Source organism: Theobroma cacao, chromosome 6, assembly GCF_000208745.1.
Source record: "Theobroma cacao cultivar B97-61/B2 chromosome 6, Criollo_cocoa_genome_V2, whole genome shotgun sequence".
In the NCBI taxonomy this organism is placed as follows: domain Eukaryota; kingdom Viridiplantae; phylum Streptophyta; class Magnoliopsida; order Malvales; family Malvaceae; genus Theobroma; species Theobroma cacao.
The window spans coordinates 7,487,251-7,501,753 of record NC_030855.1 but is presented as its reverse complement, the minus strand read 5'-3'; the positions used below and the strand labels follow the sequence as shown (position 1 = coordinate 7,501,753).

The 14,503-nt window shown below is 35.0% G+C and overlaps 2 protein-coding genes across 2 annotated transcripts; one reads left to right on the top strand and one right to left on the bottom strand.

Moving 5' to 3' along the window:
- On the top strand, positions 768 to 4,829 carry LOC18595621 (F-box/kelch-repeat protein At1g51550). Its single transcript, XM_018123908.1, has 2 exons — positions 768 to 1,745; positions 3,624 to 4,829. The coding sequence occupies exons 1-2, from the start codon at positions 1,319 to 1,321 to the stop codon at positions 4,592 to 4,594; spliced, it is 1,398 nt and encodes a 465-aa protein (XP_017979397.1). The 5' UTR covers positions 768 to 1,318; the 3' UTR covers positions 4,595 to 4,829.
- Positions 6,062 to 12,896, bottom strand: LOC18595620 (uncharacterized membrane protein At1g16860). The gene is made up of 5 exons (XM_007023659.2): positions 12,629 to 12,896; positions 10,003 to 10,979; positions 8,669 to 8,824; positions 7,210 to 7,421; positions 6,062 to 6,585 (listed from the first exon to the last, which is right to left on the bottom strand). Exons 2-5 carry the CDS (start codon positions 10,897 to 10,899, stop codon positions 6,393 to 6,395), a joined length of 1,458 nt encoding a protein of 485 aa, XP_007023721.2. The 5' UTR covers positions 10,900 to 10,979; positions 12,629 to 12,896; the 3' UTR covers positions 6,062 to 6,392.

Below are 14,503 nucleotides of genomic sequence, written 5' to 3'. Positions count from 1 at the left end.
AATTAGTCACGCACAGCCTTATCAAAAACTAGTCACGCAATGCCTTATCAAAACCTAGTCACGTAATGCCCAAAGTCAGTCATGCAATGCCTATCAATTAGTCACACAATGCCTTATCAAAAACTAGTCATACAATGCTTTATAAAAAATTAGTCACGTAATGCCCAAAGTCAGTTACGCAATATCCAAAGTCAGTCACGTAATACCTAAACACTAGTCACGTAATTCTTAAAAATCACCAAAATTACTGAATTCCATTTAACAAGATTAACAACTTTAAACGATAAACCATATTCCATTTAACAACATAATTAACGAATATGAATGCTAATGTTCAAAAGTTTTTCTTCATATATCAAAAATCACTCTAAAATGCTTAAAAATGCTCACAGGTTTTCTTCGTGTATCAAAACTATTTCAAAATGCTTAAAATGCTTAAACATTTTTCTTTCTAATAAAGAATACTCTAAAAATGAATAGTCTAATAAAAAAAGTTAAAAAAATATGAGTCAGTTTGAAACGTAAATCTAAATATACTTAACCCGTTAATAAATTTCGAGTTAAGATGTGAAACTAAATAAATAAATCGATTTCATTAAAAATAATTTAATATAAATTTTAATTTTTTTTAATAAAAATAATTAAATGATGAGAAAATTTATTATCAAAAACACGTTACGCATGCATAAAGCTCATTTAAAATAAAACCCTAACAGCTTTATATCTTTTCTGAACATGTTATCTCACAGTAACACTTTAGCACAGTAGTTGGATAAGCCTAAAATCTGGGAAGTCGGCCTCGGTTGGCAAAGCCGTTGTAGGCGTGGCGCCTGGGCACAAGTCCAAGCAGTTGAATAGGCCGCCCCGGCGGCGTCATGAGTAGAAAGTTGAAAGTAGAGAGTAGAGACAGATGGAAGGTGCTGTGGAAGGCACTTGGCAACATAAGTGAGCTTAACGAGCCATGTCCATTGTCTAAGTGAAGCTCGTAATTTCCACAACGACAACGAATATGGCCAAACCCTTCTTGGCCCCTCCACCTATCTCTTTCCTTGCTGCTGAATTTACCATTTCCAATTCGACAATTCACCATTTGACAGTTATCAGCAACGACCAAAGTAAGGAAAAAATGAAAAAGACAGGAACATTTTCTTTGGCAATGAACAAAACCCAAGAAAAGCTTACCATTGTCCTCCCAACAAATCCAGACCCATTTTAGAGTTTTCAGTTTCTACCCTCTGCCTTCCACACTCCCCCACTAACCATGGCCATATAATCCAAGCAATCATACAACCAAAAACAAAAACACACCACTCTTGCCATGGCAGAAACTAGCACCACTGCCCGTACCAGCAACTTCAATAATGGATCACCAATTGCTAACTTAGCTCCAGACCAACTCTTCACAATCTTGCTTTTACTTCCTATAGAGTCAATTCTATCTTTTGCCTTGACTAGTAAGAAATTCAGGCATCTGGCAAGTTCTAATTCACTGTGGGAGTCCATATGCAGGAGAGACTGGGGACCGACAGCCGTAGATGCCCTTAAGTCTTCTTTTCATGGTGATAAGGATCATCAACTGCTTCCATGGATTAGGCTATACAAGCAGGTGTCTCAGCTTGATTCCGTTTGCTGCTACAAACTCTCTGACCCAGATTCTGATTTGCTGTTACCAAGCCCCAGAGCCTCTCACTCCCTCGATTTTGTGTCTGGTTGCCTGGTTGTGTTTGGTGGTGGCTGTGAAGGAGGTCAGTCACTTGTACAGATAATCATAGCTCTATCGTTGCTTTTGTTTTGTTTTTGGTGCATGTCTCTAGGATGACATATCTCTTGTTTTCTTTGATGGGTTTTCCGTTGTAAATTGTGTATGTGGCGTTTTAAAATCAAATGGCTAAGGTGGCTTTGAATTTGTATTGGATACTAGTGAAGTGCATCTATGTCAACTAAACAGGTAACATTTCCATTTTGGTAGTATCTCGTTCAATTCAAGCATCTGTGTAGTTAAAAAGTCGAACATCCTGCTTGGAGTTTGTCTGAACTTTTGCTACTTGCTTTTTGTTACTTACTTTTTGCTTTCTTGAAGTTACTATAAATTACAAGCAAATGTTAGAATTCAAATCATAATTGATTAAAGATGAATAAATTACTGCAATCAAACACTAATTGTAGCATATAATGTTCTATATAAAGTAAAATCAATACGTTTTATTATCCAAAAACAGTATATTTTTAATTTTTAATTCTTTGAAAAATGTCATTTGATTTTGTATCAAGATCCAATCTTTGCTCCTCTTCTTTTTTGCTTGCAAAAGCAAAAGTAAAAAGATTAATAAAGTAACAACCAAACAGTATAGTAGCATTTTTTTTCATAAAACATGGGTATGATTACTGTAGAAGCACTGCAGTTAGTTCTGGTACGTGAAAGTAAACCATTGCGAAGAGAGCTCATGTAAATTAAAAAGAACTATGATTAGGCAAACTTAGCCGTTCCTCATTTATTTTGTAGCAAATTTTATGATAACAGTCAAAAGGAATAAATCTGATCAACAACCTTTAAAGATCAACAGAATATTTACACCAGTCACACTTCTCGTAGTTAAGGTGATTGACATGGACCAATGTGGAGCCACTATTATATGGTGAGAAAGAATCTGAATCACAAAACAAACTAGCTGGGAGAAAGACCACTGTGATACTTTTATTTGCATCATAGGCCAAATTAGATATGTTTACCATGTAATTCCACAGGAGCTTGACCATTCACCCTTTTGTGTTGCTTATATAAATTATAATGCTTCCTTTTATTGGATAGGAGATAGGAGGTAGTTTCACATGAACTTTTACACATGAGTACAAAAACTGCTGTAATGGTAGAAATCTTATGGCCACTTAGGTGTCTGTTATATAAGTATTTTTATTGATGTGCTGTTTATCCATTTTCTTCCTACAACATGTCTTTCCACTAGTAAAATAAAAGAGCAATTTGTCCACATCCTCTAATGGCTACTTTTTGCTGTAATGGTAAAAACCTTAGACTGACAAGTGCAACAGCACACGTTCAAGTCTTAGAAGCAACCACTGCCCTTAGCTCTAGGCATTTGAGCGACAGACCAAAAGTCATTTTGATGATGTAAGAGGCCCTAGATGGACCAATTAGAGGATTATGAAATTGTAAGGGGGCATGAAAACTTTCCAGAGATAGTATCACTGCTGCCAGTTTCCTTGCTTCTATGGATGGCAAGGAGCATACCCTAGCTTCATCCACAAAGGAATTGTTAAAAAAATGTCATCACTCTTAAGTTTGAATAATTTCAGCTTCATGATATAAGATTGCTCTAGCTTATCTTTAGTAAACAAATATGAGGTACCTTCAGTGAACAAAACATTTTGAACATTCCATTGTTTCACTTTGTTTTTGGGTGATAGAAACCTTGCATTTGTTGGGAATGTAATCTCTAGTGAAGCATATGCAGTTTTGGCCAGTGATTTGGCAAATAATTAAGGAGCTACTTACAATTATCATCTGACTGCTTTAGTAACTAGTAAAAATGAAGAAGCCCTCTTTTTCTTGTTATCTCGTTGATATCATAACTTTCCCTTTTTGTTCTGTATTTTGCTCCTATTAGGACGCCATGTTGATGACACTTGGGCTGCATACGTCGGTAATAATTCTCGGAGGATGTTAAAGTGGCAGAAGATTCATTCAGGTATCCCAAGTGGGAGATTTGGGCATACATGTGTTCCCATTGACAATTATCTTGTTCTATTTGGAGGAATCAATGACCGGGGGAATCGTCACAGTGATACATGGGTGGGGCAAGTAGCATTCCACGAGAACGTTGGTATCTCGTTGTCGTGGAGGCTGCTAGATGTGGGGTCAATAGCACCAGCTCCACGCGGAGCCCATGCTGCATGTTGCATAAGCAACAGGAAGATGGTTATTCATGGAGGAATTGGTTGGAATGGTGTCAGGCTGGGTGATACATGGGTGTTAGAACTCTCAGAAAATCTTTGTTTCGGAACATGGCATGAGATTGTGAGTCATTCCTCTCCTCCTGCTCGTTCAGGACATTCATTGACATGCATAGGGGGAACACGAACAATTCTATTTGGTGGGAGAGGATTGGGTTACGATGTGCTGAATGATATCTGGCTCTTGGATGTGTCTGAGGATTATTCAAAATGGGTACAAATATTTTACGAATTGCAAAACATACCAGCAGGAGTTTCCCTCCCACGAGTTGGCCATTCAGCTACATGCATCTTAGGAGGACGACTGCTAATTCATGGAGGAGAAGATTCACAGAGGCACCGAAAGGATGACTTTTGGGTATTAGATATTAGTGCCATCTCATTAGAAAGTGTGGAGCCAGCTAGATTGAGCTCAGAGAGATTGTTGGCAAACATGTGGAGGAGACTTAAAGCTAAGGGTTATAAACCCAAGTCCAGATCATTTCACCGAGCTTGTGTAGATAATTCGGGGCGTTATTTGTATGTGTATGGCGGAATGGTGGATGGAGTAGTTGATCCTGCAGAATCATATGGACTTGGGTTTGATGGAGAGCTGTTTCTGGTGGAGCTGGTGCTTCAGCTGTAAAAAAAAAGAGGTTACAGGGGTAATGTAAATATTTCCATCAAGGGTATCGCACTGCACTGAAGTCTTGTACGTACATCCACCCTCACCCTCCCACTTAGCTTAGCTTCTCCCCTGCTGTGTATGTGTTTCATGGACAAATTTTACAAAATAAATACCAGTCCTAAGACTCCTAGTGTGCTGCCATGAATCATTGATTCTGGGTACCAATGGTTTTAGAGTTGCATATTTGAGGAAATATTTCTCAGCACCTGCTACATTCTATTGCTAATATAAAAGAGGCAGCCATAAAAGTCCTTATAGGCAAGACTTGGGAGCTAGTGTAAAGAATGATACTTGTGCAAGGGGGTTCAAGTAGTAGCTTGACCTGATCAGTCCAGTCCCACAAAAGCTAGGGAGTAGGTAGCATAACATAAATTTTAATATCAAGAGTAAAATGGAAGATATTTTGTTTATGATTAATGTTCTTAATCACTATAATAATATATCAAACTCAATTCATCCCATTTCGTTCTTATGATGAGAATTGGATTTTGGCAAGAACCATTAAAAATTAGTTTGAAAATGAGACCCTTTTAAGAATTAATCTCAATTAATTAGATGGATTTGAAATGGGACTTATTCCTAAGGTTCACTTTAATACAAGACTTGTATCCACAACTCATTTAAATCATTCAATTCAATCTTAAGCTTAACCCAATTTCATTTTATCAGAATAAATTAACAGTAGAACATATCTTATTTGAATCTAAAAGGGCCTGTATTTAAATTTAAATCGATCCAAACTTACTTAAATTTCGTATAAATTTTTAAAATATTAATTTAATTTAATATTGATAAATATTATTCTTGTATTTCCATTTTTTATATAAAGTAATACTAAATTAGAAAATGAATTTTAATTTACTTGTTTTTATCTTTCCATATGAATGATTGTTTTTTTTTTTATTTAAAAAAGAAAATATATGATATCAAAAATCAAGATTCAAAATATTTCGCAAATTAATTAAAATGTGAAGAATTGATAAAATATTAACCTAGTTTGATCTGATTCTAAAAATCACCACCTGAACCCGAAATGATCTCAAATCTAAAAAATTAAAATTCGAAATAACTCAAACCTAAAATGAAAGCAGACTTGATTGCCCATTTTAATTAAGGTAGAGGATGTTGGTTGAAGGCTGAAGCCATAGCACTCCAATCTTCGCTCAATGAAGATGTTGAATCATGCCCCTGAGTTTTTTTAATAAGAAAACGAGCCCCATGACATATCACCCACCTCCACTCTATTTAATATTAATAGATATTTAGAACGAAATATCTATTTTTAAAATTAATAAATTTTCGTGTAATTTTAATTAAAATTTAAAAGTCAAAATAAAAGTATTCTTGAACAGAAATATTACAACTGCCAGCTTGTCATTTTGACGTGTGCACAAAACAAGGAAAAAATGTAATGCAAGCACAATATACTCAATAAATACCTCTTTAACTTTTTTTTTCTTTCTATTTAACATAATTGCAATCTGCTCAAACACATTAAATTCCCTACCAGCATCAAGCCAACCCCGTAACAAAAGCCTTGGAGCCCCCCCCTCCCCCCTAGTTAAGAAAAACAAAAGAGCTATACAACATGTTAACATGACAAAAAACACACCACCTACCCCATCCTCAACCATCACCATTACTGTCACTTATATGCACCTCTGCCACCACCAGCACCACCAAATCTTAATAGAAATAAAAGAAAAGAATCAATCTTTAAAGACGGTTGCTGAAAAAGTTTACAATGCACATGCTACTAAACTGGTATAACATCATTCTTCGATGTATCTTCACATCTCAATACGATACCCTCGAGACCAGCTGGGAAGATACATTTTCCCCACCGGCATCCTGTCGTCATTGGCTCGGGCGGAGGGACAATCATGAGCACATTGTCATTTCTCTGAACAACTCCCATTACACTAACAGTGCTTCCTTCTTTGATATACCTACAAATACAACAATTTGTAATTTTAAAAGTCACGACTTGATCTGCATTTTTCCAAAACCAACTTACTCTAAATTGAAAAAGGAAAAGATGATTCACGTGCTGGTCTTAGTCATTCAGAACTTTCCAACCTGAACAGGCTTTCAACTTGCCTCCATCCAACCCCAACTGCCTACCCCCAAAACAACCCAAAAAAGAAAGAGAGATAAACATATTTCACTTTATTATTTTTCACATAATTCAATTTGATAACTACCTTCAACACTAATAGAATGGTGGTCAATTCAACCATAAATGGGTTGATTTACGTGACATTATGTAAACCTATGATAACAAGTTGCACACTTTATATTCCACATTGATCTGAGCCCATTAAATCATCCCAAAAGCAAAACTTGCTTCAGGCTCACGATCTCATCTCAGTTCCAAGGCACATGAAAACTGCTGTCACCTAATCCGCATAGCTAGAGAATATAATTATTGATAATTATCACTGAAGAAAATAAAACAAAAGATCCTAGACAATGACTTGAAAGAATTTGCCAACTCAACTCTCAGCCCTATAAATAAAATATCACTCATCCTCAAGAGGAAAGTGAATCTATCAATAAGAGAGAACATTTACCCTTCTTTCATCCTCATTACACGGTCATCACTTGAAAGGTTCCTTTCTCCCAACCACCTAATGAAATCTGGAGATAATGTTTCATTGGCTGGGTTAACATCAATGATGATGGAGTCATCCACATAAGGAGTCACCCTCGCTCCATAGCCCATTTTCACCAATGCTCTCAAACCTGACTGGAAATCGGAGATGTAGAAATCAACTGCACGCCTCTGTCGAGAAGATAGACACAAAAAGGTTACATTTGAAAGTTTAAAAATCTCAAAGCTCTAGCATAAAGTTAAATTAAATTAAATTAAATCCTTCAAAAGACAGAATGACAGCCCAGATAAGAACCCCATGCAATTAGATAACCTTAGACAGCACGAAGAAAAAATGATGACAGACTAACCAGCTTCTGAGGAAACATGTATACAGTTAGTTGAGCAAAGCTTTCACATACTTGGTGACATGAGAAATGAGACAGAAGCTTCATTATATACTATCAACTGACAACAAAGGGAAAGAAAGGCACAAACCTCCCATTAAATCTCACGGAATAGTGAAGGACTTTAATAGATGAAATGAAACAATGTCCATCAGACTGAGGTTGCAATGGGTCAAGGCAGAGGTGTTTCTTGGCTGCCCTGCCTCCACCCTACCTCTTAAATATTTCATCCCACCCTGTATCAGGGGAAAATTTTCATCTCGCACTCACCCTATAACAAAAAAATTAATCTCCATACCCACCCCACCCTGCCCCACCTCAACAATAACACAAAATAAAAAGAAAAATATAATTTAATCATACTAACTCAAAGATTGTTGTTTAGCCAATCATGCTAGCATATATAGACACTCACTAAGTTGAACTATATGACTTTGTTTCACAACAAATCTCTCCTATATGTTCATGGTGGGGTGAGGTTACCAAGATCCACCACCAACACAAGTATTTTTGAAATGTAAAAAAAAAAAAAGTCTGCGCTGACCAACCCCAACCCCTTTCAAAGTAAGAAAAAAGCCACACCTTTCAGGTCCAACCCCCAACTCATTTCAAAGAAACAAAAAGGCCAACCTGAAAGATGGATAGGGTTTCACCATCCTGAAATCAAACATCAATGTGGAAACATTATTTTTGGAAATAAGAAAAGACTCAGAAAATGTTTATCTATGAAAACTTGGAAAATAAAAGCACCAATTTGAAAACGGGGACAATGTCCATCTTCTCATACAACATTTGTTTACAGCACACCTTTGCAGATGACTGTTTAAGCAGGAGCCACCTGTATCAGTTCACAGCTTACCTAATTACTCATAAAAGCATTACTCTAACTGCTTGAAATTGTGCGATGAGAACATGCCTTTTTTATTAAAAATCTAAAGCATGGGGGTGGGGAGACCAATATTGATTAAAAAAACCCTCAAAAAAGGGCAAAGCACTTATTGAAACTGAGAACTTAATACTCCAATAACTTACTTCCAACAATCGAAGTCCCCAGGTAAAACGACGATGAGTAGGGTTGGCAGCTTTAGAATCCCATCCTCGGTACTCGTACAAACTAGTAGACGTATACACACATCTAGGAACTTTCTGGAAGGATGACTCAAGAGGCACATTACCACATGTTACCACCTTCAAGAAATACAAGCAAACACTTAGATGTCATGAACATGTAGGCAGCTGGGTAAAATTAGAGAATCACAAAAAAAATACACAAGCTTTACCGAAATCACTAGTTTTTTCAACTCCTACAACTTAGACAACATACAACAATTATGCCTAAAAGTGAGTCATATCTTCATCAATGCTCATAAATGTCCAGTCGAATCTGGATTTTGATTGAACAGGCTCAGCCCCATGGTAATTATCAGAGGACCTTAGTTGGCAAATTTAAACCAACATATAGACAGATTCACTTTAACATCACACTTCACGTGTAACATATTGAGTAGATTACTGATGTTCAAATATGTATGTTACATAACATTACTGTGAAAATCTATAAATTAGAGTGCTAACTCAGAAAGACATGCTAACTACCTCAAGCCCATGGATTCATTACTCCGAATATTCATGTTCACCACACAAGTGGTATGAATCTATGGCACCAATATGAAAATAGACAACTTTACCATTTCCAGAAATGATCAGGTAGAATGCAGTGCAGGCCTTTCAATATCTCTAGTAAGCAAATTAATAACTTAATCAAGTTATAAATTGGTGTCTGTCGGTGCATCCACAAATTATTTTCACCTTTTACAGTTCTAAATTTTTACAATAATTAAAAGGATAGGGTATATATATAATATAAAATACAATAAGATTACAAATATTCCCATTCCTCATATTCTCACTTCTAACCACCACCACCTTCTTCTCTAAGGTAGAACTTTCTAAGGGACAGTGTCACTCTGAAAATCCTAATACCTCTCCCCAGAAACATACTGCTAGTTCCATTAATTTATTTTTAATTGGTGTTCAAAAATTGATTGCAAACATGATAGGAGAATTTAAGATACAAATTTAAAAAAAGTTAGCCATATCCCCCGCTCCCAATAATAAACAAATAAATAAAATAACATGGGTAATGCAATCTCAAAAAAATTTCAGTTACACAAGCCCCAAGGATCAGACAGATAAGAGTCCAAAAGTGGGAGATTAGAGATTCAGAGCTTTAAAAAAAAGGGTAGAAAGGATTTGCACTTGAGCAAAACAGTGTTGAAAAACATTGGACATTCATGTAATTGTTGATCTCTAATTCCAGTATATAAAAAAAGTATCCTATCAAATTAAATCATTAAATCACATACCCCAGAGATCTTCACAAATTGCCCATTCTTTGCATTTCGGAGCTCAGCATCAGGATAACGAGCAATAAAACCCATAATAGCTCTTCTCCCCCAACATGAGTTCCAAGCAAATAATGCAGCAACAGTACCAAAAAGAACCACAACAACAATGAGGAGAATGGCATTGTGAACAGCTCCAAGAATAAAACCACCAGCAATGAAACCCATCACAAAAAGCAGTATCAATGACCATAATATAGGTTTAGGAAAGTTCCTCTTGAAAGAAAACTCATCATCTTGGTTCAGAATAGTCACAGCCTGATTATGTGCAACAGCAGAACCATGTACCTTCATCGATCCCATTGATTCCAAAGGACCAGACACTTTTCTAGGAGCCCCAGAAGAATTTAGTGGGCCAGATGAGATAGGCCCTGATGTAATGAGACCAGTTGCAGGAAGAACAGGAATAGGACCAGAGTTTTGGCGTCCACTTGGTGTTACTCCACCAGATTGGGGGCCAGATGATTTCTTTACAGGATCCCCATGTCTATTCAGCGGTCCAGAATTTGACTTCTTTAATGAGGCTGAACCAGACATGCCTCCAGTAAGTCCAGGGCCTGAGGAGGTATAGCCTGCCCGAGGTGCTGCATTAGGCATGATTGGTCCAGAATGTGAAGCAGCACCTCCAAAGGATCCAGTCCTCGAAGGGGCATTATTTATAGGTCCAGATTTCCTAGACTTAGAGCCATCCACAGGGATATCAAACATTTTCCCCAATTCTCCTGACTTTTTAATATCACCACCAGTATAAGGCATGGCTACTGAGCTCATGGTCGGAGTCCTTTCCTTAGGCTGTTCTGGCCTACCTGATACATAAAGGCCATTGCTGAGCTGATGAGATGGGAATCTGGAACCCATCTAGCTTCCTATGTACAATGCAGAAGATATTACACAGCAAACGTTTCTAGCAGCACGATGACAAGTAACTCAAAGTCCTCCTGACAAAAAAAGCACCTTAGCTATCAGAAGAATAATTCAATTCTCATAATTACAGAGATATATTCTGGTGTTATAATGAACCAAGCATAAAAAAATACAGACTATGTACTTACATAACACACATATAACAGCACTAAAAGGCACATTTTCAAAATATGCTTCTACATGATAAAATACTGTTCTCATGAAATTCACACACATAAACAGAAGCAGCACTAAAATTCCAATAACTGGTATCATGACAAATTTCCATTTGAGCTAAAACACAAGTGGGTTGATAGTTAATCAGCCAATTTGAGTCAGATTTGTGAAATGGAGCGTAACATCTGACGGTAGCAATGCGGAAACCAACAATCTCAACAAAGCAAATTCAGTGACAGGAAAAATAATGACAAAGAAAATGAAAAAGGATAGAATTGAACAGACCAACTCGATCAAATCAGTGTACCTGAAAACAGGATTTGAAAATCAGATTCTTCAACAATAGTTACTGCAGAGAAGAACTCCATAAAAACCCCCAGAGTCTTCTGATTAAAAGAGCCATTTAAGAATCCCAGTTTGCAGTAATTGTTATTTAGAGCACTTCCATACAAACACTGCTACACTCTGTTTCCCATTACTATTCCTAGAAACAAAATTAAAGTACCTGACATATCTTCTGCTGCTTAAAATTTTAAAAAGTTCTATAACGTCCTACAAGTAAGCTTAAGAGCTTCATTGTGATTGAGTGGAGACTACTGTAATCCCATAAAACCCCGCATACTTGAATCCACAAACTAGACATCCAACAAGCATATTACTATTCAGGAAATTATATCCACACAAGCATTTAGAAAAGCAGTGAAGAGAACCATGAAGATCTGAAACCATGAGAAGAGAATCAGAAACAGCCAGTCCAGTTCACTGAGATTTTACTGACAGCAGGCTTATTTTATTCTCCTCTCGAATGGTTTATAAAGAACTACTGAATCAAACTCAGTCAAATAACAAAGATTCTACAAGGGATCATTAACGTCTTCATTCTAAAGATGAGAGAGAGAGAGAGAGAGAGAGAGAGTTTCAATCAATCACCCAAAGGAAAGAACGAAGCATACCCAGATCACACTTTGAAACAAAATTGAGATGAAAAGATTAAGATCCAAGGCTCAATTAACAAAAGTTCCCAATGACTAGAAAATGTTTGATTCAACATTTTGAAGCTCTTTTTCCCACTTTAAAAACGACCGGTACTCGTGAAAAGATTGTAGATTGTCATTGCTTTCCAATTAAGAAAGATATATCATACAAAAAGACACATGCTGTAGCATACACCAAACACCTAAGGAACCAAATTGACAGCCCAAATCAAAGGGGGGAAAAAAACGTACATTCCCATCCTATTTTTTCTTTTTACTAAAAATAGAGAAAAATGAAGGAGATCTACGTAAACAAGTAGATATTTTCAAGCTTAAAGAGTTAAGATCAATGTACGACATAACACGCATTACGAAAGGAAAAAGTTTTGCTTAAGAAGACCCAGAAGCAGCCGAAGAGTAAAAACAATGTCTAAAGCATACCCAGATCACCATTTTGAAGAAAAACCAATAAAATGGGAAAGATCTGAGGAAAAAGAACAAGCTTTAAAGGGAATGAAGATAGAAAGACATACCTGAAATTGAAGAAGAAGACGACGAAGACGAAGAAACATGAAGTGAAGAGGAAACCAGGAGATTCGGAGACATCCTACGAGAAAAAAAAATCCTACTCTCTTTCTCTCTCTTTCTCAGGAGAAAAGGTTACAGTAGAAAGAGCACTGGTAGTAGCGGTAGTAGTAGTATTTTGTTTTCTTCTTCCTGGTGAGCCTTGAGACTTGAGAGAGCCGCAACATCTGGTGGGTTGTCTCGTCCAGCCAATTCCTCCAAACCAAATTTATATATTTATTTTTTTTATTTTTCTTTAAATTTTCATTAAATATTTAACCATTAAAGTAAAAACATTTGTGAGAGAAATTATTACTGGTGTTATTATAGAGGATGGACAGGCTCGCTCTCTTCTCTTCCCTTCTAGTTCTTGGTTAGGTCATGAATACGAATGTTGAAATGACGAATTTGCCCACTACTTTAGCAGTCCTTTTTTTATTTGACGTGACTTGCACTTTTGCTCCCAGCACACACACGTGCCTTGATTTGTTACTTTCTCCTTATTGCCACTTTCCCCCCGTAACTTTGGAAATTTTACTCACTTGCCCCACTAATCCTTCATTTACCGAGGAATTCATGGTCTTTATCATCTTACACGTGAATATTTTCAGTTTAATTAAATATAAGTATTTTGAATTTTAAATAAGTAAACTTATTTAATATCTTTCATATATGTATATATATAAGCATGAATATTTATAAAATGTTTTATTAACGAAAATAGATATATTTACTCATTATATAATTAAATTTTTATTTAATTATTTATATTATGATTATTAATAGATTTATCTAATTATCTAGTTTATTTACTCATTATATAATTAAATTTTTGAATGATTTCGTTGAAAAATATTTTTCTTAATTCTAATAACATTGAATGATTTATAAATTAATATTATAAAATTTTTCTATTATTTATACTATTTTAGTAACATTTGTATTTTATATAATTATTATTTTAAAAATAAATATTCACATGTGAATTGATTTATTATTCAATAGTGTTAAGAATTAAAACAAACATTTATAATGAATGTCATTCAATACAATCAGAATTCTTTTATATTGAATAAATTTTATTAATATTTAAAATAAAAGTTTTTAAAATATAATGAATAAATATATTTGTTTTCATTAATCAAAAATCTTAATAACATCCAAACTTTTATATATAGATATATATATATTTTTTCCATTTCATATATTTTTATCTTTTCTATCTCAAAATTCAAACTTTGAAAGTTAGAAATTGAAATTTCAAATTTTAACCATTAAAATATCAGTGAAAAGTTAAAACATAAAAAAAAAATAAAATCTCAAATTTTTAAAAATATAAAATATGTGAAAATACATTTACAAGATTGAGTTATATGGATCATTAAGGACTAATCTCATTATGACACCCGAAATTAACATACTTTACTTAAAAGAAATCGTCAAAATCAGTAATAATTAATTAATAAGTATACTTAAGATCATGACGCCATCTACATTAAAATTGTTTTTCTTTTTTTTTAATTGACTCATTAAATTTCATATATATAGAAAGAGGGATAATATTTTATTGAAAAGCATAAGACCCTGTTCTTCTTCTTTTTTGTTTTTTTTAAAAGAAATAAAAACAAATAAAAAAGCAAGACTTATTCTTCCCATCAGCCTCGTGTGATTCATTGTCTATCACGTTTATTGATTTACTTGTAAATATTTAAATCTTTTGGACAATCATCGTTTTCCTCCTATCCATTTCTTTGTATTAACATTAAATTGCTTTGATGATCTAACAACAACATTTAAAATGTAATCTTCGAAAACGAATTTGGACTAACTCTTTAATTATTAAA

Coding starts and splice junctions, on each gene's coding strand:
- LOC18595621 (XM_018123908.1), top strand. CDS start 1,319: ATGGCAGAAACTAGCACCACTGCCCGTACCAGCAACTTCAATAATGGA. Junction 1,746..3,623: donor TGGTGGTGGCTGTGAAGGAG/GTCAGTCACTTG, acceptor TGCTCCTATTAG/GACGCCATGTTGATGACACT.
- LOC18595620 (XM_007023659.2), bottom strand. CDS start 10,899: ATGGGTTCCAGATTCCCATCTCATCAGCTCAGCAATGGCCTTTATGTA. Junction 8,825..10,002: donor AATTTGTGAAGATCTCTGGG/GTATGTGATTTA, acceptor TATTTCTTGAAG/GTGGTAACATGTGGTAATGT. Junction 6,586..7,209: donor GTAATGAGGATGAAAGAAGG/GTAAATGTTCTC, acceptor TTGTATTTGTAG/GTATATCAAAGAAGGAAGCA.